Source organism: Capra hircus, chromosome 16 (assembly GCF_001704415.2).
Source record: "Capra hircus breed San Clemente chromosome 16, ASM170441v1, whole genome shotgun sequence".
Lineage (NCBI taxonomy): Eukaryota > Metazoa > Chordata > Mammalia > Artiodactyla > Bovidae > Capra > Capra hircus.
In genome coordinates, this window is record NC_030823.1 from 39,872,137 (window position 1) to 39,895,481 (window position 23,345).

At 42.2% G+C, this 23,345-nt stretch overlaps 1 protein-coding gene across 5 annotated transcripts in view; it reads right to left on the reverse strand.

Annotated features, from left to right (window-relative positions):
* The window catches only part of VPS13D (vacuolar protein sorting 13 homolog D), a 266,859-nt gene that overhangs the window by 177,711 nt on the left and 65,803 nt on the right, over positions 1 to 23,345 (reverse strand). For all 5 annotated transcript variants that reach the window (XM_018060322.1, XM_018060321.1, XM_018060319.1 and 2 more), the window contains 10 exons: positions 22,160 to 22,370; positions 19,409 to 19,580; positions 19,115 to 19,227; positions 17,249 to 17,461; positions 11,263 to 11,528; positions 10,012 to 10,145; positions 7,453 to 7,608; positions 6,050 to 6,260; positions 5,466 to 5,540; positions 2,009 to 2,215 (listed from right to left, as the gene is read on the reverse strand). In XM_018060322.1, coding sequence (XP_017915811.1) covers positions 2,009 to 2,215; positions 5,466 to 5,540; positions 6,050 to 6,260; positions 7,453 to 7,608; positions 10,012 to 10,145; positions 11,263 to 11,528; positions 17,249 to 17,461; positions 19,115 to 19,227; positions 19,409 to 19,580; positions 22,160 to 22,370 — 1,758 coding nt within the window. The remainder of the gene's footprint in view (positions 1 to 2,008; positions 2,216 to 5,465; positions 5,541 to 6,049; positions 6,261 to 7,452; positions 7,609 to 10,011; positions 10,146 to 11,262; positions 11,529 to 17,248; positions 17,462 to 19,114; positions 19,228 to 19,408; positions 19,581 to 22,159; positions 22,371 to 23,345) is intronic.

Consider the following 23,345-nt stretch of genomic DNA (forward strand, 5'->3'; position numbering starts at 1 on the left):
GGCTTCCAGAGGGGCAGGGACCGGGGTGGGAGCAAGGGTGATTGATTGTATGGTGATGGAGAGAAACTATATTTTTGGTAGTGAGCACACTGTAGGGTATACAGAAGTGGAAATATAAGGCTGTACACAAGAAAGCTGTATGTTATAAATTGACGTTATCTTAATAAAAATAAAGACCTATTGTGCCCAGTAGCTTCAGTTGTGTCCAACTCTTTGCAACCCCACAGACTGTCAGCCACCAGGCTCCTCTGTCCATGGGATTCTCCAAGCAAGAAAACTGGAGTGGGTTATCATTTCCTCCTCCAGGGGATCTTCTTGACCCAGGGATTAACCTGCGTCTCTTAAATCTCCTGCATTGGCAGGCGGTTCTCTATGACTAGCACCACCTGAGAAGCCCAAAGAGCTATTAGTTACAATTAATACTAATGATCTTATAAGAGAACACACAAAAATTTGATATTTTGCTCATCATGGGATTTTTATTTAATAAATTCTGATTTTTAAAAATATTGCATTAAAATATCATTTATCTTAATCACTGATTTTCGTGGTTGCCCTTTAAATGTTGTGAATGAGGTAAATGCCTCATTTGCCTCTCCACCAATCCCAGCCCCAGCAACCAGGGAACGAAAAAACACATTTTTTCCTGAATATCTGAAAAGAAGGTAGTGTAATGAGAACAGTCATACCCTCATAAATATTAGCTCAAAATGTTAAGATTACCATAGAAAAATAAATATTATTTTCTGCAGAACAGACACTCACGCAAACAGTCAAAATTCCCATTGTTAATTTTAATCAAGTGGCCCTTTGGTGCCTAGAAACACAGAGAAAAGGAAAACTCCCAGTGTGTAAAAGGTTGAACTAAATCCCCAGAACTGAATTTTCCTTGAAGGGAAAAGTGACTTACAAGATCAAAATAATGGAAAATTAAAAGTAAACACAGAAGTGAGATTTTCCTTTACTATCTTTAGTAGCTGCATCTAACATGGCTTACAATGATGTGATTGAGGATAAAGCCCTTCTACAGTCATCCCCACTCTGCTGAGGAACAGCTCTCAGATGAACAAGGTTTCTCCTCCTATCTGGCCCTATGGAGGAGACAATGGGGTGAGCATTTTAAGAAGCCTCTGTGTTTTTTAATTGTCTATATAGCATGTAAACCCTACTTTCTATGCTTATCTTTTAAATCCCTTTAATAACAGTACCCCCTATAATCTTTGGGCTTCCCTGAAGCCAGATGTGGCTCAGAGGTACAAAATCCACCTGTCAATGCAGGAGACTTGGGTTTGATCCCTGGCTCAGGGAAGATGGCAACCCACCTTCCTGGAGAAGAAAATGGCAATTCACTCTAGTATTCTTGACCAGGAAATCACATGGACAAAGGAACCTGGTGGCTTACAGCCAGAGGGTCGCAAAGAGTTGGACACAACGTAGCAACTAAACAACAATAACTACAATCTTAAGATACATGAAAACATAAACATAAAGTGGAGAGATCAGAAATTATTTAACTAGGGCTATTTATAGAACAATGGCTTCCCATGTGGCACATCCCACGTGGCATAGTGGTAAAGAATCCACCTGTCAACGCAGGGGTCATAAGAGACATGTTTGACCCCTGGGTCAGGAAGATACCCTGGAGGAAGAAACAGCAATCCACTCCAGTATTTGTGCCTGGAAAATTCCATGGACAGAGGAGCCTGGTGGGCTACACTCCATGGGGTCACAAGGAATCAGACACGACTTAGTGATTAAGCATGCACACATGTTAACAGAACAGATATTTCATCAACGACAATTTCTATTAAACCCAACCCACGGTCTGAAGGCCACATGTAGCAAATAAATACATGTCTTTAAAATACAAATAATGGAAAACACATGTAAAACCATTATCTAAATCTCTCCCATGCTATTAGAAATGGAAGAGCATGAGTAACATGAAGAAAAGACAGCAGTCGCTGCCAATCTTGGAGATGAACCTAAGGGTTGGGCGAGCACTCACGGGAGAAGGTGAGCTCGGCTAGAGGCACATCGCAGTCCATGCAGTCATCGATAAAGCAGATACACACGCTCTCGGCTTTCATCTCCACGCCGGAGATCAACTGGGCTGGTGCCACCCCCTGGCTCTGCTGGCTGTTGGAGGCCAGGGAAAGGGATGTCCGGGGTTCAGCATTCTTGAACAACCAACTGGCTGCTTTTTTTAGCTGACCTGCGAAGAAATCGAAAGGTGATCAGTTGGACCTCTTCCCACTGCTACTCAAGCAACTCACGGGGAAATAGAGAAATACATTTGATAGGGACCTACTAGATAGCCCAAGAGAACCTTGATGTCAGATTGTAGTCTCAGACAGAACAAGAAAAACGAAGCACAATAATAGGAATCCTGCTTTTTTAGCAAACAGAACAAGGCCCTCTTTACTGCACACCTCTACTCAAGTTTACCACATGACCTGGCTCAAAATGGTTGCAGGAAGCCATCCTTCCTCTTCAATGACATCTACTGAAGGAGAGGAGAAAAGAGGAATGGAGAGGCTCCAAACTTCCAGGTGCCACTCAGTACTCAAGCATTTAATCTTCACTATGTAGTTCTGCATATTCTGATGTGCTGCTTTGTAACTGTTCTCAAAGGTCTTAGGTTATACATACTTGGTCTTCTCAACCATGTGTGTACTGTAAAACTGTTACACAACAGCCCCCTGAACACAACCAGATTGCCAAAGCTAAAAAAGAACAGAACCGAAATGCAAAGCAATGCAACCCTATACTTAGAAATTACCAGAGGCCAGTGCATGTAACAGTGGTGGGTGGTTCAGGGCATAGGCTTTGGAGCAAGATGGCCTGGCTTCTGATCCTGCACTGACTAGATACTGGCTCTTGGGCAAGTTGCTTGGTCTCTCTCTGCCCAACAGCAGCCACTTACAGGACTGACATGAAGAGGAAACGAGTGAGCACCTGGGAGGTTCTCAGATCAGAGCCTGGCATATAACAGAGGCTCTATAAACATTAGTTGGTATTATCACCTTTATTATTGGTGGAACTAAACCTCAGTTACTAAAGAAATAAAGAGTAACAAAAATCCAAAAGGCTCTTAGAAATTTTTTTAATGTGTTTGAATTGCTAAAGAGTAAAAAAAAAAACAACGAAATGTAAACATTACGGGATATGAAGTTAACTACAACAAAAGCAATGATGATTAGGAAAATAAGAAATTAAGGCACACAAGATAATTAGGCCTACCTTCCAGTTGTTTTCAGAGGTAAAGGATAGGTAATGCAAACAACCATGTAATAAGACCACACAAGTGGTCAAAGTTTAACCTGGTACAATCCTTTCAGAAAAAGATTTGTCGATTCAAGTAAAGAGCCTCAAAAAATATCTATATCCTCTGATCCAGTTTTTACAATACTAAGTCTCACTGGTGGGCTCAGCTGGTAAAGAATCTGCCACCAATGAGAGAAACCTGGGTTCGATCCCTGGGCTGAGAAGATTCCCTGGAGAAGGGAACAGCTACTCACTCCAGTATTCTGGCCTGGAGAATTCCATGGACTGTATAGTCGGACACAACAGAGAGACTTTCACTTTCAAGTCTCACTGCCAAAGGGGGACTTCCTTGGTGCTTTACTGGCTAAGACTCCAAGTGCCCAATGCTGAGGGCCCAGGTTCAATTCCTAGTGAAAGAACTAGATCCTGCGTGCTGCAACTAAGACCCCTTATGCCACAACTAAGAGCTTGCAACTAAAGATCCCACGTGTGACAACTAAAAAGTCCCAAATGCCACATCAAAAATCGAAGACCCTTTGTACCACAATGAAGACCTGGTGCAGTCAAATAAACAGATACATTTTTTTTAAAGTCTCACTACCAAAGAAACTGAAAGATGTAAACAAAAGTTCATACACAAAAATATTAATAACAGAATTGTGTATAATAATGAAAGAATAAAAAACAACTGAAGACTAAATTATAATACATCCTCAGATCAATGTAGAAGAATTGTTTACAAATAATTTTAATGACAAGGGATGATGCTGCTAATATTATAATAAAATTGTAACTAATTCTATAAAGTATTTGCAATACAATTTACCAACATGTATAAATACCACATGCGCATATGTGTGTGTGTGTGTGTGTGTGTTGGATACATGAGCATACTTTGTTTTATTGCACTTTGCTGATACTGTAGTTTTTACACATTGAAGATTTGTGACAACCCTGTGTTGAGCAAGTCTACCAGCACCATTTTCCCAACAGTATTACTTAATAAAGATACATACATTGTTCTTACAGACATAATGGTACTGCACACCCAACAGACTACAATAGAGTGTAAAAGCAACCTTTATTCGCACTGAGAAATCAAAAAATGTGTGTGACTCACTTGACTGCAGTATTTTCTTTATTGTGGTGGTCTGGAACCAACCCCCTAAAATCTCCAAGGTACGCCTGTATATAGTACATGGCTGGCTGAACTGGCTGAATTCACTCAGTCATGTCCGACTCTTTGCGACCCCATGGACTGTAGCCCACCAGGCTCCTCCGCCCATGGGATTCTCCAGGCAAGAATACTGGAGTGGATCCAGTATTTCCTCCTCCAGGGGATCTTCCTGACCCAGGGATCGAACCCAGGTCTCCTGCATTGCAGACAGACGCTTTAACCACTGAGCCACCACACAGAGAAATAAAAAGGGAGGATATACATCCAAGTATCAAGACTAGGAAAATATACAGCTTTTGTTGTATCTCTGATTTAAAGACAAGGAGAGCACAGACGGAGGTGGAGAGGTGGTGTGACACAGTGGAAGGAAGAGGGGCACACCTGGCTTTAAACCCATCCCAGGCCACGCTAAGACATAGCCTGAGACAGAACCATCTTACCAAACCATAGCCTTACCAAACCATCTGAGCCGGTTTCCCCATCTGAAGTGAGGTTAAGAATGCCACCACCAAGGGAATGAGGATTCGACAAGAAACATGACTAGGCACAGAGGAGCTCAATCAATGGCCAAGCTGATCAGTGTCACCACCACTACTGCTCCCAGCAGCAACAGTGCTAACAGTCTACAGGGCACATGCTGGGTGTTTTGCATAGAGTGCTTCTCAGCAACAAAGGACCAAGGGAGGTCCTCTAATCCTCACTTGTACAGATAAGGAAGCACTGGAACAGAGGTCAAACTTGCCCAGGTCACAAACAAGGAGCCAGTAGGGGACAGCGCAAGGATCTGAAGCCAAGCAGTCGGCTCCAGAGCCCACATTTACATCCACCATAAAATACTGCATCCCATTATTACTGGCCCAAGATTATATTCAGCCCACAGAAAACCACAGAGGGCTTTCAAAACACACTCCAGCTCACTAAGGCATCCATGGGAATAGGGGAGGAAATGGAAAGACAAACATTATCAAACATTACTGTTTATCAAGATAATAGATAAAGGAAAAAGCCTTATTCAAATTACCTTGACACACCAAGAGAGCTTTGCGGCAGTCATCCATGCTAAACCCCAGCTCCTGCAGTCTAGCCAGCTGTAATTCTATGGGGGAAATGGTATATATATTTTTATAAGTAATTTAATGTAAATTAACCCACAGACTAACTGAAGCAAAAAAAGAAATCAGAAACTGGTGACTCGGTCATTTCACTTCTATAGGCAAAAATAAGCTCCTAATTGGAAGTTATCAAGTATACCCTGAAGTTTTTAAGTCTTTTCCCTATATTGGCTATGTTTTAAAAGCTTAAAACTGAAACTTGGTATTATTATCCATATTCAAAAGTCTACAAACAAAGTTTAAAACTAAACCTTACTTAGCATTACCCGTATCTCTAGAAGAAATGGTAAAAGGAAAAATACTGTAGGTTAGAATAGTTGGTTTGGGGTGTTTTCTTTATTTTAAAAATAAGAATTAGTCATACTTATGACTTAACAATTATACTTAATGAGAGACAATTATACCCTGAATAATCTAATTGTGCAAAAGAAAACCTTAAACAAGAAGGGGAGTTTGAGAGAAGGCTGAACGGGCTTTATGGTTAAATACCTACCCAAGACAGGGTCTAAGGTGTGTCTTGTCCCTTCTCTGACTTCCTCTCCCCCTCGAGAAGCACCGGGAAGGTAGCTGTGAACGGAGCTGGCCTCCAAGGCCGCCGCATCTGGCACCGCAGCGTTAGCTTGCTCTGGGATGGATTTTGCAATGGCAAGAAACAGCTGAACATCATTATAGGAGAGTCTGATATCCAGGGCCTGTAACTGAATCTAACAAGATTTAAAAGGTGGCAGTTTTTAAAGCTGCAGTGGCTTCTGTGTCCACACCTCTCAGAGGTACCACTCTAACTCTGGTTCTAGAAATACAACAGACATTTCCTCATTTTGAAGACTGGGGAGATCTTGAAATCAAGCACTAATAGCCACAGGTAAGATGTCTCAGATGTGAGGTCCAATGTCACAAAACTGTACCAAACAAAAAATACTACATGGGGCAAATTACTAGAGCACTTAATAATTCGGTAGAATGATTTTCTTACAAGTATATATAATCATCAAAGCAGAGAATCAGAGGAAGGCGATCCTTGCCTCCTCCAGAGCCAATTAGTAACACTCTGTTAATCCATTTCGCTTTGCTCTATTTAATTTTTTAAATTCTGAAGCCAACTGACCCCCTTACAAAATTTCTCTCTCCTTTATTCAAACAGAGCCTTAAATGAGTCAAGTTCTATATTAAAATTTCTAAAAATCTGATGTTCCTCAGTCATTAGCAATTCAGCTACCAGTGGAAAAAGCTGTACAGACACCAACACAAGACCACTTTAAAATGGGATGTCTGCTTGAAGTCTGGGTATAGTGCTTTATTTATTACTTACTTTTACCTTTTTTTTTCTTTTTGAAGCCAAAAAATCAGAATGGCTTTTCTCTTTCAAACCTCCTATAGTTCAAATGGATTATGAATTAATTACTCCCTCTCTACCAAAGAAATAAAACATCCAAGTCATAACTGGTCCTGCCCTGGCTTCACCTGCTCTGCTTCTCCTCTCCCTCCTCCTCACGTTCCCAGACTTCTTACAGTGAGACCTCCCTCAGTCTCAGCTCTGCTGGGCCACTTCTACCCCTGACTTTGCTGCTTCCTAATTCAGAACTGCTCTCCTTCTTAGCCTATTTACATCCTATGCTCCTGATAGACTCTTCTTTTGTTTCACTCACAGTCATCATCCCTAACTATGTTGAACTCCACTTTCTGTAAACTTTCATAGAACTTCAAGATCATACCAATGAAAAGGTCTTTCATTCTCCGTAAGACAAAGATCTTCTAGGGCAGAGACAATGTCATATGTATTTTGCATTTGCTGAAGTAATGGAACTGTTGTTGAGTCTGGCAGAGTAAATAAGTAGCTCAAGGAAAGGGAAGTGTTTGGGAGAGCCTCAGTGTGTTATCCAGACTTGTCGTCATTACCTCTAAGATGGGAGGAAAATCTTCGCTATTGAATGCATCCATCAATCCTGAACTATTCTGGTAAGAAGAATTTCCCACCAGTTCCACGTGAATTTGTACTGGATCGACGATTGAAAGAGCTGTGTCTTGCTCATTCCCCAGTCGGCACGAAAACACCTAGAGGATGAAATGTAATATGGCGTGAACTAATGTCTGATTTAGGAAGAGTCCCACCACCAGGAGAAAAGGGGGCCATCTTGGAAGCATCAGTCCTCTCCTATAAAAGACCCTAACAACCACTGAAATGAACACTGTGACGAGTGAGGCTGGTGGCCTCACCCACTGCCAGCAGCACAGCGCTTCACCCGTGGGAAAGGCAGTTTCGCAATACCTAACAAGAGACTTGAAAATCTCACACCCTTTGATCCAATAATCCTACTCTTGATGGGAACTAATCCAAGGAAGTAATCAAAACACAGAAAAATTCGCCGAAACATCATTTAATGCTAAGTTAAAAAATAAAATTAAGAGAATCAATGTTTTCAAGATATTCCCCATCTACTCAGCAGAGTATTTTGCAGCCATTTAAAAGTAACAGTTTAAACGACTACCTAGAAAGGCAGGAAAACAGTTACAATACTGGTTGTGAAAAAGCAGCCCAATCAAAATAACATTACGCCAAAACTATAAGGGAAGAAATACATCAAAATGTCGAGAGATTATATAGGTGAGATAGGTGGCGATAAGTGGTTTTTCCCACCCCTTCCCTAATTTCATGTAATATAGTTGTTACCATCATAAGTGAAAATAAATACATTAATCACTAAAGCTATGTGAAAGGTACATAGGGGTTCATTATACTATTCTGTTTACTTTCTGTATGTTTGAGATGTTCTAATAAAAATAAAACGTATTTATGGGGAGAGAATAGGGACAGAGGACGCCCATTCCAGGACCATATTATGCTGCATGCTCAGCAAGAGTAGAGGAGGAAGAAGAAAGCATCGCTTTAGTCTCCCTTGCTCCTTCCTCTTTTCTGGCATTTTCTAAAGAAAGAAAAAAGAAAGTGAAGTCGCTCAGTCATGTCCAACTCTCTTCGAATACTGGAGTGGGTTGCCATTTCCTTCTCCAGGGGATCTTCCCAACCAGGGATCAAACCTAGGTCTCCTGTACTGCAGGCAGACTCTTTACCATTTGAGCCACCAGGGAAGCCTGGAATTTTCTAGAGCTACTGAAAAGCATATGACACCAAGGTCCCCTGCTGTATTCAACATTAGCTCATTTTGCCTTATTTACAATTCCCCCCCCAAGGATGTATTAGGGTAGTCTTAAAATTCAGATTCAACTGTGCCACCTTAAGAACAAGACTGAAACGAGTTTCCAGGAAGCTCAAATATTTTGCCATGGAGTTTTTCTAAGATTCCGGAGCAGGAAAGTTCCATTTTCCTTTTTTCTTCCCGGGCGTCTGCTACACAAAACCCAATTGTACCTGACAGTTCATTAATCAATCACCAAACTTTCCCGTTCAAAGCTGGTATTGTGGAGGCTTGGAAAGCAGACGAACTGCAATTTGAGGACCAAGTCACATCACGCTAGCAGGCAAATCCTTCCTCTCACACTGAGGTTTCTTTACATGAGAGATACAAGTGGTAAGGAAGTAAAATCTCCACAGGTTTTATTCAGCTATTTCTGACCAGAAAAAAAAAGTACTATCCGCTGCTCCCTCAACCTCTGAAACACCACTGGAAAGAACTGAGCATGAAAAAGTTTAATTATAAATGGGAAGCAAATGATGAGTAACTCTGACCAAATATTCTAGTATGCTAACAAGAGGAATATTAGCGGAGATCGGTGACTTAAGAATATTTGCCAGAGGAGATAATAATCTGCCTCATTTCTCCTTCTGTCTCCACACATCCTGGCTTAAGAAGAGACAGAGCAGTTTTTGCGTAATATTGTAGAATGTAATCTTCTGGCTACAAAAGCCATCCCGATGCAAATTATCTCCTTCATGAGACTGAATCAGAGCCATGAGCATCACAATTAGAGATTCAGCCCTTGAGGTCAGGGCCGACTCTCCAGAGGTGCCCTTTAATAGATCAGATATCCCTGGAAGGATAGCATGGAAACTCCCTAACACTTTAGTATCACGTTTCTATAACCAGAAAGCTCTAGGTCTTCGTGAGGACAAGCACTCAATGTGCAGAAAGGATGCAGGAGAAACAAGGACCCCTTCCTCACCCTTACAAATTAGCCAGGGCCTAGACCCACAGAACCAAGAGGACATGACAAGGAGCCTGTTGGGGAAAGGGGGATTGGAAGAGCTTCCTTGAACATTCTGAGGAAGGCTGGGTCTAAGAGAAGGAGGTACAGTCCCTCCACACATTCACAGCCTGACCCTGGGGGCCTGAATTCACACATTAGAATAACCTGGTAGATGTGAGGAGAAAATGAAGAGAAGAGGGCAAGGGTCCTCTGGTCCCATTAATTATCACCCTGAAGGAAAGTTTAGGAGGTAAAATTATTCTCCAGATGCTTTTCTCTTAAGCCAAATATTCAATCAATACAAAGACTTCTTACCTCAATGCCAAACAAACTTCCTGAAAAGGGTCGATCGACAAATCGGGGCTTGTAGGTGAGCACAGTGGTGCCTTTGAGAATGATGGCATTGGTATCGAAGCAGGATATATCTTCAACGACCACAAACTCCGTGCCTGGAAAGGACAGTATCGTCAACTAGGCCAAAGCTGGGAAGTGAAAGCAGCAGGTGTCGTAAGCCAGGCAGCACATTTACTGGGTGGGGGGCCGACAGGTCAGCCAGAAAGATCGGATGCCCAGGATGTCTGTCGACATTCTGCCGACACCCTGAGCAGGTCCTGCAGATCTGGCCAGGCGCAGCTGAGCCAACAGAGCACTGCACAGGCATAAGACTGGGACGCACTTTCTCTCTTTAGAATGTAGTTGTACGCTAGGTCTCCTGGGAGGCAGAACAGACACTGAGAAGCTCGGGAAACCACCCCTTCTCCAAGCGACAATCTGTTCTAAGTTCCCAGGAAGCAGATTCAGATACTGATGTTGGGTCAGGCAGCAAAGAGCACCAGGTCATCTGTGTATATGTTCTGGGTTGTTTACAAAGAATGCGGACCACTATTTTTGCTTTTTAAATTGATAGACACAGTTTTCATCTGGACATGGACATGGAAAATTTACTTTTTGTTTTCATCAAAAAACATGTATAAACTGAACTTTTGAAACTAAATCTATTTTAAATGCCATGAGCTATCCAGCTTCTTTCAAATCACTGTGCAGGAGATAGGATATATCACAGACATAACAATAAATACACATATATGTACCGATGTGCTATGAGAGTCTGCTAGTTAACAAAAACCATGGTAAATCTGTTTATAAAGGAAAATATTCTTTTTGTAAAGCCAGCACCAATCCCCTCATTTATTTATCTTCTAAACTGAGATTTTTCACATACCACTTTTGCCTAAACTCAGTAAGGCACATTTGTTGGGGCCCTGGAGATCAAACAGAAAATTGAAGCCAGATTTAACACTGGGAAAAAAGATCACTGCCCAGGTGGGTACTCAGGCCAGGCACATGCATTAGGGGAGGTCAGAGGAGAGGGACTAGATCTTACAGCCTTCACTGTGGGCCAGGCAATTCCCATATGAAAACAGAGGTCAAGAATGTCAACAGTTGTTAGTCTGTAAAACGTGGAAACACGTAAGTGTTCGTGTCAACATGCAGAGGCAACAGGAAAGTCATACTGTAAGACACAAAATTAGCCTAAAATCCAAACCAAGAACTACATACACTTACCTGTTACGTTGACCTTGACCTCCAGGTGCCTTTCGGTGGACACAGGAAGGGAAGACCGCTTGGTGACTACTCCACTTTTCACAGTTTTGGGAATTACAGCAGATTCGCTGCTCGAGTTACGGTGGCGAAAAGGAGTAACTTTAGCTGGCTTCTTAATATCACTGGGGGTATGGAGAAAATCATGCACCAACAGCAGCCAGTCAAATATGAGAAACACACGGAGATTGTTGAGAACGACTGTGAAACAGGAGGAATCCTTTGTAGACCTACAAGAAAAAAGATCATAAAAATAAAACAGAAAAAGAGGAACATGACATTTCACTAACTTGCAAATATATTACTCAATTTGGGCAGGTGATACTCTAGCGTTTCCTTTTTTTACATTTTATTTATTTATTTATGGCTGTACTGGGCGTTTGCTGTTGTGCGGGCTTTTCTCTAGTCGCGGCAAGCAGGGGCTGCTCTCTAGTTGCAGTGCTTGGGTTTCTCATTGTGGGGGTGTCTCATGCTGTGGAGCATGGGCTCTAGGGTACACAGGCTTCCACAGTTGCGATAGGTGGGCTCAGTAGTTGCTGCTTCTGGGCTCTAGAGCACAGACTCGATAGCTGTGGTACACGGGCTTAACTGCTCCACACCATGTATGATCTTCCCAGATCAGGGATCGAACTCATGTCTCCTGCATTGGCAAGTGGATTCTTTACCACTGAGCCACTAGGGAAGCCCTCCGGCATCTTCTAAACTAAGATTTGGATATCAATAAACTCTGAGCCCGAGTCTAATAAAACATTCAGTATGTTTTCAAAAGTCAATCATATTTTTAAACAAGAAGGAATGTATTATAAGAAAGCAGTAGCGAGTATGTCATCCTGCAGTTCTCAGACATCCCCATCTCAGGTGTTTCCATCCCCTGGGAATCATCTGGCAATGTCTGGAGACATTTTTGTCACAAGGGAAGGGGTTCCTGTAGGCATCTTGTGGGTAGAAATCAGGGATGCGGCTAAACAACCCATAATGTACAGGACAGCCTTCACAACACGGAATGATCTAACCTACAACGTCACCAGTGCTGAGTTTGAGAAATCCTGGTGTAGTAGAAAAACCATGGGCTTAAATCGTGTCACTTAAAAGCTGTGTTATCTTGGGTAAGTTGTCTAGCTTCTCTGAGCCTCTTTTCTCACTTAAAAAAATTTTTTTTTATAGGAGTAGAGCTGATTTCCTTATCCAGGGGATCTTCCTGTCCCAGGGATTAAACCTGCATCTCCTGCATCAGTAGACAGATTCTTTACCATTGAGCCATCAGCAGGTCAACCCTTGGGTCAGGAATATCTCCCGGAGAAGTAAACAGCAACCCACTTTAGTATGCTTCTCTGGAAAATCCCATAGACAGAGAAGCATGGAGGGCTACAAAAGAGTCAGACCTGACTTAGTGGGACATGACTTAGCAACTAAAGAACAATAACAAAACAGTTGATTTACATGATGTTAGTTTCTGCTGTAGAACAAAGTGAATCAGTTCTACATATACATATATCCACTCTCTTTTTTAAGATTCTTTTCCCATATAGGTCATTACAAGGTATTGAGTAGAGTTCCCTGTGCTATATACTAAGTCCTCACTAGTTACCTATTTTATATACAGTAGTGTGTACCTGTCAATCTCAGTCTCCCAATTTACCACTCCTCCCCCTTTACCCTGGTAATGAGACAATTGTTTTCTACATCTGTGACTCTATTTTTGATTTGCAAATAAGTTCATTTGTACCATTTTTTTCAGATTCCACATATAAATATCATATATTTATCTTCTGTTTTCTCATTTATAAACCGAGCAATAATAAAACAGTAAGAGAGAAAGCACCAGGCATGTAACAGGTCTGATAAATGTCAGTTCCCTCCACTACAGGCTGTTTCTAAAAGGTCAGTGAGGCAGGCACTCTTTTTTCAACGCTAAGATCACTTCTTTATAAACACCAAATTTACATACTAGTACATGATGGTTTCTCTAGCTGGAACTAGCCTGAGAACCCAGATCTTTTAGCCAAAGAGGGAGGACAAATAAGATGATGTTTACTGTGGCTGACACCCCAAGCACCCTAGAAGTAGAGCTGCAAGAGAGGGGAGGGGGTACTGGTTTTGTTGCCATCATTACCCTCAATTCTATATTTGAGGTGAAAACCCTAGAAGGACTCCAGGCCTGGCTTCAAGCCAAGGTGTGGTCAGGGCCAGGCACTGTCAGTATATAGTGGGCAGAGATGGGCAAGACAAGAAAAATGGGCAGGGACGCCCCTATAATTTTCAGGGTTGAACTCTGTTCTGTGAGCCCAAAATCAATTCTGGGGCTCTGACTACTACACATACCTGCTTCACAGCCCTAAAAGGGGCTTCTATTCAGGAAAAGCTGATTCAGAGATTTTTTAAGGCTGGCTTCTCTAGCCTCTTGTTTCTCCTAAACCTGGCTCTCTGCCCCTAGAAAAAGGGCACTGTGGTGCATGTCTCCTTCATACAGACACAGCATTTTTCACAGAAACACTTTACCCTTTTGTAATAGAGAAAAAATGTCACCCTCAGTAAAATTTTTCCACCCCATTTTGAACACAGATCGTCAGCGCTATGAACTAACTGGAAAGTCAAAGTATGTCTGATCCCTTTTCTGGAAAATATTTCAAGCCTTTAAACACTGTAAAGTGATTTATATTTGACACACAAAATCCCAACAGAAGAGCAATTCTTCTTGAGACACAGAAAGCGTTCAAAAGTTCCAATCAAGAGAACATTTTAACCCTCTCACTAACAACGGTATTTCTGTTAGAAAAACCAAGGTGGACGACTTTTATTATTAGCCTCTGAGAAATTATACATCTTTAGTATATAAATTTATTAATATTTTAAGGCTTCTTGTATATTAAAAATATAATAGGTGGGACAACTAGTCGATATTGAGGAAGCCAGTTCAATAACAAAGCAAACTGAAAAAAGAAACTGTTTCAGCAGATGGACCAAATGTATGCAAGCCTCCTGTTCAAATAAACATCATCTTCCAACAAAGGCACTGCAAATCACAGCCAGCTTATCATCTGACTGCCACCAGCCCAGTCACTAAAATGTGGTGGGCTTGACAACTGTTAGACAAGACACAGGCTTTAAAATCAGAGGCCCAAGCCTGAGTTCTGACTACTTCACTTACTGGCTGTGTATCCTCAGAAGAGTTACTTAACCCCCTCCAAGCTTCTATACCTGTATCTGTAAAATGGGGAAGAAGTCACCCACTGGACAAACTTGTGAGAATTAAGTTAAAGGCAAGTAAAGTGCCTGGCCCTTGGTAAGGCTCAGTAAGAGGCAACTAGCATTCCCATTACTAAACTGTTTTAAAGTTCACGCCAAGGACTTCCCTGACAGTACAGTGAAGAAGAATCCACCTGCCAATGCAGGGTACACAGTTCAATCCCTGATCCAGAAAGATTCTACATGACACTTGACAACGAAGCTTGTGCACCATAACTACTGAGCTCAAGCCCTAGAGCTGGCGAGCCACAACTACCGAAGCCCTGTGCTACAACCACAGAAGCCCAAACGCCTCCAGCCCACGTTCCACAACAAGAGAAGCCACCGCAGTGAGAAGCCCGCTCACTGCAGTCAACAGCGGCTAGCCCCAGAGCAACTACTAGCCCCAATGGCAGCTAGAGAAAGCCCATACGCAGCAACGAAGACCCAGTGCAACCAAAAATAAGATAATTAATACAATGTTTTAAAAGCTCATGCAAAAGTTTAAATATCTAACTGGCAGAATTCCTAAACACATATGGAGATCACGACCCCTCCCTAGGAAAACTCAACCCTGAGGAATTCACTGAACAGCACACTGAAATGTCACACATATACAAATAAAAGTACAATTTTGTAAGTTTTTTTTTTTCCTCTCTTGCCTAACCAAGAAGCTTTTCCCAGCCTTTTTACTCACTGGTTTATATAATTACAACTTATCTGCTGGCATTAGCACTAATAGAATGAAACTGACACCAGTTCCAAAGGTCACCTTTTGAATTTCTATCAATCGTACCTAACTTTTCAGTTTTCAGGTCTATGCCCACTTAGTCAAAAAATTTTACAGTAGTGTATCATAAAATAACATAAGCTACATCAGGAATAATCATAACAGCTCTCATCTATGCCAAGCAGTAGCCAGAATATCTTGTTTAATTATATGTTAGTGTTGTTCAGTTGCTAAAGTAGTATCCAACTCTTTTCAACCCCATGGTTTAAGCACTCCAGGCTCCTCTGTCCTTCACTATCTCCCAGAGTTTGCTCAAATTCATGTCCACTGAGTTATGATGCTATCTAACCATCTTATCCTCTGCCTCCCCCTTCATCTTTTGCCTTCAATCTTTCCCAGCATCAGGATCTTTTCCAGTGAGTTGCCCCTTGGCATCAGATAGCCAAAGTATACTGGAGCTCCAGTTTCAGCATCAGTACTTTCAATGAATATTTAGGGCTGATTCCCTTTAGGATTGACTAGTTTGATCTCCTTGATGTCCAGGAGGCTCTCAAGAGTCTTCTCCAGCATCACAATTCAAAAGCACCAATTCTTTGCTGCCCAGCCTTCTTTAGGGTCCAACTCTCACATCCATACATGACTACTGGAAAAACCATAGCTTTGACTACACGGATTTTTGTCAGCAAAGCGATGTTTAATTATTGTTGTTGTTCACTCACCCAGTCATATCCAACTCTTTGTGACCCCATGGACTGTAACATACCAGGCTCCTCTGTCCACCTCCATCTCCCAGAGTTTGCCCAAATTCATGTCCACTGAGTCAGTGATGTCATCCAACCATCTCATCCTCTGTTGCCCCCTTCTCCTCCTGCCCTCAATCTTTCCCAGCATCAGGGTCTTTGCTAATCAGTCAGTTGTTCACATCAGATAACCAAAATACTGGAGCTTCAGCATCAGTCCTTCCAACCAGTATTCAGGGTTGATTTCCCTTAAAATGGAGTGGTTTGATCACCTTGCTGTCCAAGGGACTTCCAACAGTCTTCTCCAGCACCATAGTTTTGAAGGCATCGATTCTTTGGCACTCTGCCTCTTAATTATCACCTCCTTCTTAAACTGTATACCTCCAAGTACAGTAACTTTCTTATTTTATAGTAGATGAAAATGCAGGTGAAGGAGATGAAAAGACTTGTCCTTGGACACATTACTAGGAAGTGGTAGATGAAGGTTTTGAGCCCAGATCTATGTGATCCCAAAACCGATGCTTTTTTCACACACAACAGTGCCTCCCATTATACCAAGAAGAAAAACATAATCTAGTTCAAGGAGGCTAAAGCTCGTTTTACAAGGAGAAGTTAGTCATTAAGACCTGCACAGATAACTCGATAATGTAAGTCAACACCACTTCCCTTCTATTATTTCTATAGACCAAAAGACTTTCTCCCCTTACATGAGTATAATTCCTTCCTTCCCCAAGTCACTTTACATATTAAAAGTCTACAGCTGATGGGGGTGCTTCCCAGGTGGCACAGTGCTAAAGAATCCACCTACCAATGCAGGAGACACAGGTTCAATTCCTGGGTGGGGAAGATCTCCTGAAAGAGAAAATGGCAACCCACTACAGTATTCTTGCCAAGAGAATCCCATGGAGAGGGGAGCCTGGCAGGGTACAGTCCATGGGGTCGCAAAGAGCTGGACACAACTTAGGGACTGGGCATGCACGTGTACACACATCTGATAGGGAGGTTGATTTTAAGAATCTGGTTTCATCCTAACTACTTTCCTTAAGGCAACAGAGACATCTTTTGGCCAGTCAGCGAAACTGCATGGTTGCAGGAACATTCAATATAGAGTACACTGCACTAATAAGCCATTATTTATTTCTCAAAGATTGCTCAGTCCTTTGATGCTCTAAAGCCTACATGGTGTTGGCCCACAGGCCACAAAAGGGCATATGGCATGATAAAGAAAGGCAAGGTCAGGGTCTGGATCTCCCACCTGAAGTGCAGTTCGATCTGAATGGAGCCTTGGGTGGTGCTGCTGCTTTTAGAGGGCTGAAAGATGCAGGTGAACACGTTGGTCACACCAGGACTGGTCTTCTGCCCAGCAGAGCGGGTGTCAAAAGCCATCATTGAATGGGAAACCAAGTTAACGGACTTGGTTTGGTTGGAAAAGCTCTCATAGAGCAGTTTACACTTCTTGAAGTCAAATCTATGGGAGAAAACAGTCAAGACGTTGAACGCTTCCATTTTACAAAATTACATATGTTTAAGATAAAAGAACAAAACCATAAATATGCCTAAGTTCTATGAAGGAGATAACTTCACTCTGAGATCTGTCACTGATTTTAACAGTCTCCACAAAATGGATCAAAGTGTCACCTTGCCTTGTACCTTCTTTTCCTTTTCTAAGGAGACACTCTTGTCCTGGGAACTTCATGGGGAATAATAATACCACATATCTGTTGCATGCTTGGTTCGTTAGCATTCTCATTCCTCACCTAAGTTTACTAAGACTATATATTCGTAATAATCCCCAAGGGTGAGGGTCCCTTTAGTCCTTCATCTGTCAACTCCTGGCCTGCTTGGAAGAGTCTCTCTCCACAGTCTGCTGAATGTTTATGCAAGAAGTTCCTGGGAACCACCACAGCAATAACACTTTCCATGGAGAGAAGTAATGCAGTTCATCTACCAACAGAAAATGCATCTGCAACTGCCATTTTTTAAATAACAGGTAGAGCTGCAATGGGCAGCTCTTAACCACTCAGTACCATCATGACAATCCAGACAGAATTACCCTATATTGGAAGAAAGTGGCATAACCAGTCATCAGAAAAAACTGCTGGTTCACAAGATAATCAATCTGGGACCCCAACTTCACCACATCATGTTCTCATTAGTTGAGTTAGACACCTGGATGAATTTTTAAGGAAAAACAAAACAGAAGACAGAGCGTGTCCCATAGAAAAATTACTAGCCTTCAAGTCCTGTTTTCGAATACGGAACCACTTTTCCAGTCATGTGATCTTACACTCGTCAAAAACTATCTGGAGAACAGGAGTAATATCTGCTCAACTTTACTTGACTGTCAAGAGATGAAAATGTCGTCAAGTGTGAAAATACAATGCACTCTTGAGGGTTCTATACCAGTAATCACAAATTCCTGGTCTATAGTCACCAAGAAGACATCAGTTAGTGAACTGCTGGGTGAGCACATGCCTTATCTAAAAGCCGCCCAAGCTTCCACTCAGCTCCCAGATGCTTCTCATTGAGAACACTGGCCCTCTGCTGCCAAAACTTACAGTTCTTCAAAGGAAGCTGAAATCCAAACTTTTTCATGTACAATTCACTAATTCTGGCCAGTGAGGCCACCAACATCGGTGTTCACCAGACAGCTCTGGACTCCCTCGATACAGACACAGGGAGACTGCTTTCTGACTCTGCACTCACGTGGGACCATGTTCTAGCCCCTCGGGGCTTACCAGGATCTCACTGCCATTCAAGACCACTCAAGGGCTCTTCTCTCTGGCACAGGAAGCTGCTCTGTCAGCCAGGGTAACTGCAGTGAGCAGAGCAGTCCAAGACCCATAATGGACACGAAACAGGAGGAGAAAAACATTGTTACTCTTCTAAGTCACTGGTATTTTGGAGTGCCTGTTATCACAGCATAACCTCAGCTGTCCTGAGTGATAGATGAATTTAAACATTTAAAAAGCATTGTGCAGACCAACCAAAAAGCATCTTACAGGCAGACCACATTCAGCTGTGAACCACCACTCTGCCACTCTGCTTTACACGATAGCACAAGGTGTACAGGATTTCTATTACCATCACTGATAGTAAAACCATATAATCACAGCCATACCTGGCTAGGGAGCCAGCACCTTCTTTTCCTTTTGGATCTTTCAGCTCCAGACTTACATTTACCATATCAATGAGGAAACACATGCACGTGTATACTTCTCCACTCAGAACAGTCTGGAAAAGGAAAATGTCAATCAATTCATAGTTGATGTCAATCTAAAAATGGAGTTAATGTCATGAAATCTAATTTGCTTGTGGCTCCATCTTCTTTCCCCAGCTGACTCTGAGGAACAGATACACAGGATGACGATCATGAGACCACAAGAGTTACAGAAGAACCGAACGTCACACTCACGTGAATCCTTGGGTCTTGCAAATCATAAGGCCTCATGAATTCCTCTATGGGCTCTCCAAGGTTGTTCTCCAACAAACCCCGGATCAACTTGTACTTGCACAAATCCAGAGAACAGTGGACTGAGGAGAGATTGCCATGGATAGATATGTCTGGCACCGTATGACTTATTTCTCTATGGAAAAAGATAAAAGGTCACTTCCACAAAAAAATCACGAACTTAACATTGACACAGCTCACACCCAAATATAAGTGCTAACATGTACCTACCTCCCTTATCAACCAATTAATTTCTAACCTTCAATGACAAAAATTTCATAAGTCCAAGTGAAGCAAGTTAGTACAACTGAGTCTAATCGTTCAGCTACAAAAGGCCATTTTTCTCCCCAAACATACACTTACAAAGTCCCCAAATCTGACCTAACTAATTGATAAATAAAGAAAAATTTCATAAGACTCAGAAATAACTTACACATTATAGTTGGGAGAGCAATTAAAAAGAAAAAAAGACAAAAGGGAAAGATACAGGTACAGAGAACAGAGGAGTGGGGGGTGGTACAAAAATAGGTGAAGGGGATTAAGAGGTACAAATCTCCAGCCATAAAATAAACAAGCCATGGGGATATACTATACAGCATGAGCAATATGGCCAATGATAACTGCAGTAACTTTGTGTGGAAACAGATGGTTACGAGGCTCATAGCAGAGATCATTTCATAATGTGTGCAAATGTCAGATTACCATGTAGCTGAGACTAACACATTATTGTACGACAACTATATTTCAATAAAAAAGAAAAAATGACAAGCTCTTTATCCATTTAGTGGTAACAAAAGAAAGGAACCAGTGTTTCATAATGAGCAAAGATGGGACACTAGGATAAAACCTGACTCAGTCACTCATTTCAAGCTGAGATGGGCAGGCAGGAATGATGTTGAAAATGCCCAGGTCAAGGAGGTCTTCCCTGGTGGTTCAGTGGCTAAGACTCTGTGCTCCCAATGCAGGGGGCCCAGGTTCGATCCCTGCTCAGGGAACTACATCCTGCCTGCCGCAACTAAAGATCCCTCATACCACAGACCTCAGCACAGCCAAAAAATAATCTTAAAAAAAAAAAAAAAAAAATGCCTGGGGAAGGGGGAATATACTTCATCCCAACACTGAAGAGCTTTTTCTCTACCCTCCTAAAGGTAAAGTGGATATCATGGATCCTACAGATGCTATACTCCAAGTATATAAAGCAGAGGGCCAGGATTTACAGTTGAAAAGAAATACTAAAAACTACTTTGTCTACGGAGAAAAATCTTCATACAACCAGGTGAAAAAAGACCAGTCATGCAATTAACAAAGAAAAGCTGGAAAGGATTACCAAGAACCCCCTGGGTTGCCAGGTCCAGGGCAGGAGAAGCTGATCAGATACCCTGTGTTTAGTCATCCCCTTCTATCTGGGCTAACAGGGCATAATTACCCGCACATAAACACTGATGGAAGTGGGTGAAGTTTAGATAAGCAGAGCAGTAAAGTACATTTTTTTTTGGAAAGCATTACTTGAAAAGAAAACAAAACGTTCAATTTATAAATAATGAAGCTCCTCTTAAGACGTCTAAGCCAGTAAAATCAAATACAGCCCATGCCAACCATAACTGAACACCAGCCAGAGAGCACTTGAATAACAAGTAAGAATGAAACACAAAAATCCCAGTGAGAGTGGCTATGCTGTATCATTAATCCAGAGAGAAACAAAACAGTGACACTAAATGACTTGCCCAGACCGATGAACTGCAAAGGGAGTGGCCCAAGAGGGATTAAAATCACACTCTGGAAAAGGAGTGACACTGTTTTTCAAAATGCTGCAAATGAATATCATTTGCTTTCATTACTTCACAGCCACGCCTCATTTCTCCCTGAAGTTAAGATCTGAGTGTTGCTGCTTTCTCCAAAATTAATGCCCCAAACTGAACAGGCATCACACACTGTAACCAGCAGTCCCAGTCCACTGCTGGGGCCAGCAGAGCGTAAGCACTACCAGAGGACCTTGTTAATATGCACCTGAGGCTTGGTCCTGAGAGTCAGCTTCTGCTGGTCTCAGATAGGGTCTGAGTGCATTCCTTTTCAGTAAGTTTCCCAGTCAGATATAGAATTAACTGAGGCCATGCTCCAAACTACAGAAATTAAGCATCCTGTGCTTTGAAGCCAATTAAGAAGGAAATTACAGTTAGTTCAATGGTCTTTATGGAGCATTTTCAGATGGCTAATTGGAGTAAAATGGGCAAAGTAGCATCTAAACAGTTACTCTGGTTCAGTGGAGCTCCAGGGTAAATTTCAATAGCAGGTCCAGAATCTATTGTATTTGAAACACAGAATCCAAATGACATTTCTTTCAAATACTTCTTCCGTGCCATCACTACCTCCCTTCTGCCATTGAAATCCATGCTAAATTCAGGTCCCTTACTCTTTGTTTCTAAGGCACCTACTGTCATCCTACAATACAGTTTAAAATCGAATCAAACACGAAATTAGAATCATATACTTACCTTCCCATATCCCTCAACGAAATGCAAGCTCCATATAGGCAGAAGTTTTTTCTTTCATCATAGGAGCCCTCATGTCTAGCAGATGGTAGGGACTCAACACATATTTGTTACATAGACGAAAATGTAAGAGAATTCCCATGCCCTTCCAGACGTAACAGCACTGATTTCCAAGCTATCACAGTTCTACTTACAATAGATAGTTATTTGAAAATAAACCACTCACTTGTCCAAATTCCTTTCCACCTGCAATTTCAGCCTACAGGGCTCGGTCAAGAGGCTTCCTCCTGTCTGTCGCACGAAATAGGAGGGGAAGATCAGGTCTCCACTGCTGTTTTCTGAGACCCTGGAATACTCTCGTGGGTGTCTCTCTGCAGCAAAGATGTCCATGTCTTGGAGATCGACAACAATGCAATCCAGCAGACACACATGGTCTTCTACATGGAACCAAGGAAAGGGAGACAATGAAGAAGATGGGACTCAGAAGGGGCTGGTCCAGAAAGAAACTAAACAGCTCCAAAATGTTCATTCTGTCTTTGGAAAACGTTTAGATCAGTCTCGACTCTGGCACCAAGACCTCCCTCCTCAACGCTCCATGTGCTGGACATTGCCTACCTGCCCCCTGCACGTAGGCACAAACCAGGCCACATCCTCCCAGCGTTTCACTGAGGTCCCGAGACAATAACAGAGGCTAAAGGGCTTATGACTAAAAGGACTTAACATGCATCCCTCCCAAGGATATCCCACAGGGTCTTGCATAGAGATGATGTTACCCAAAGGTTTACAAAATTTTCCACAGCAAATATCACACGTAACCATTTCCAAACAAATATCACATGTAACCATTTTCACTAGCACCATCTAACCCAAACCACCACCATTCTTGCCTAGACCACCATGAACTCCCCTCCAACATACCCATTCCATTCCAGTCTGCATCACAAAACCATTCTGCTCACAAAATACCTCAGTAATCCTTAAAAAAATGACTGAGACCAAACATTCCCATCCTTTATATGCTTTGATGACTGAGTTTAATCCACAGTTCTTTCTGTGAAACTCTCCTAAATCCCTTGAAAGTCCTGCATAAAAAGCCCACTGCCTACTTTTCCAATCTCATCTCAACCCATTCTCCACCATGAAGCTGCCAGCTCACTGGTCTTTGTTTTGCCCCATGTGCCAGGCTCTTCACTGTCTGAAGTCTTGCCCACAGAAACACCCTCCTCTCTCCTTCTCTGTTCTTTCCCTCTTACCATTCTCAGTTCAGTCGCTTAGTCATGTCCGACTCTGCAGCTCCATGAACCGCAGCACGCCAGGCAGGCCTCCCTGTCCATCACTAACTCCACCCAAACCCATGTCCATTGAGTCAGTGATGCCATCCAACCAACTCATCTTCTGTCGTCCCCTTTTCC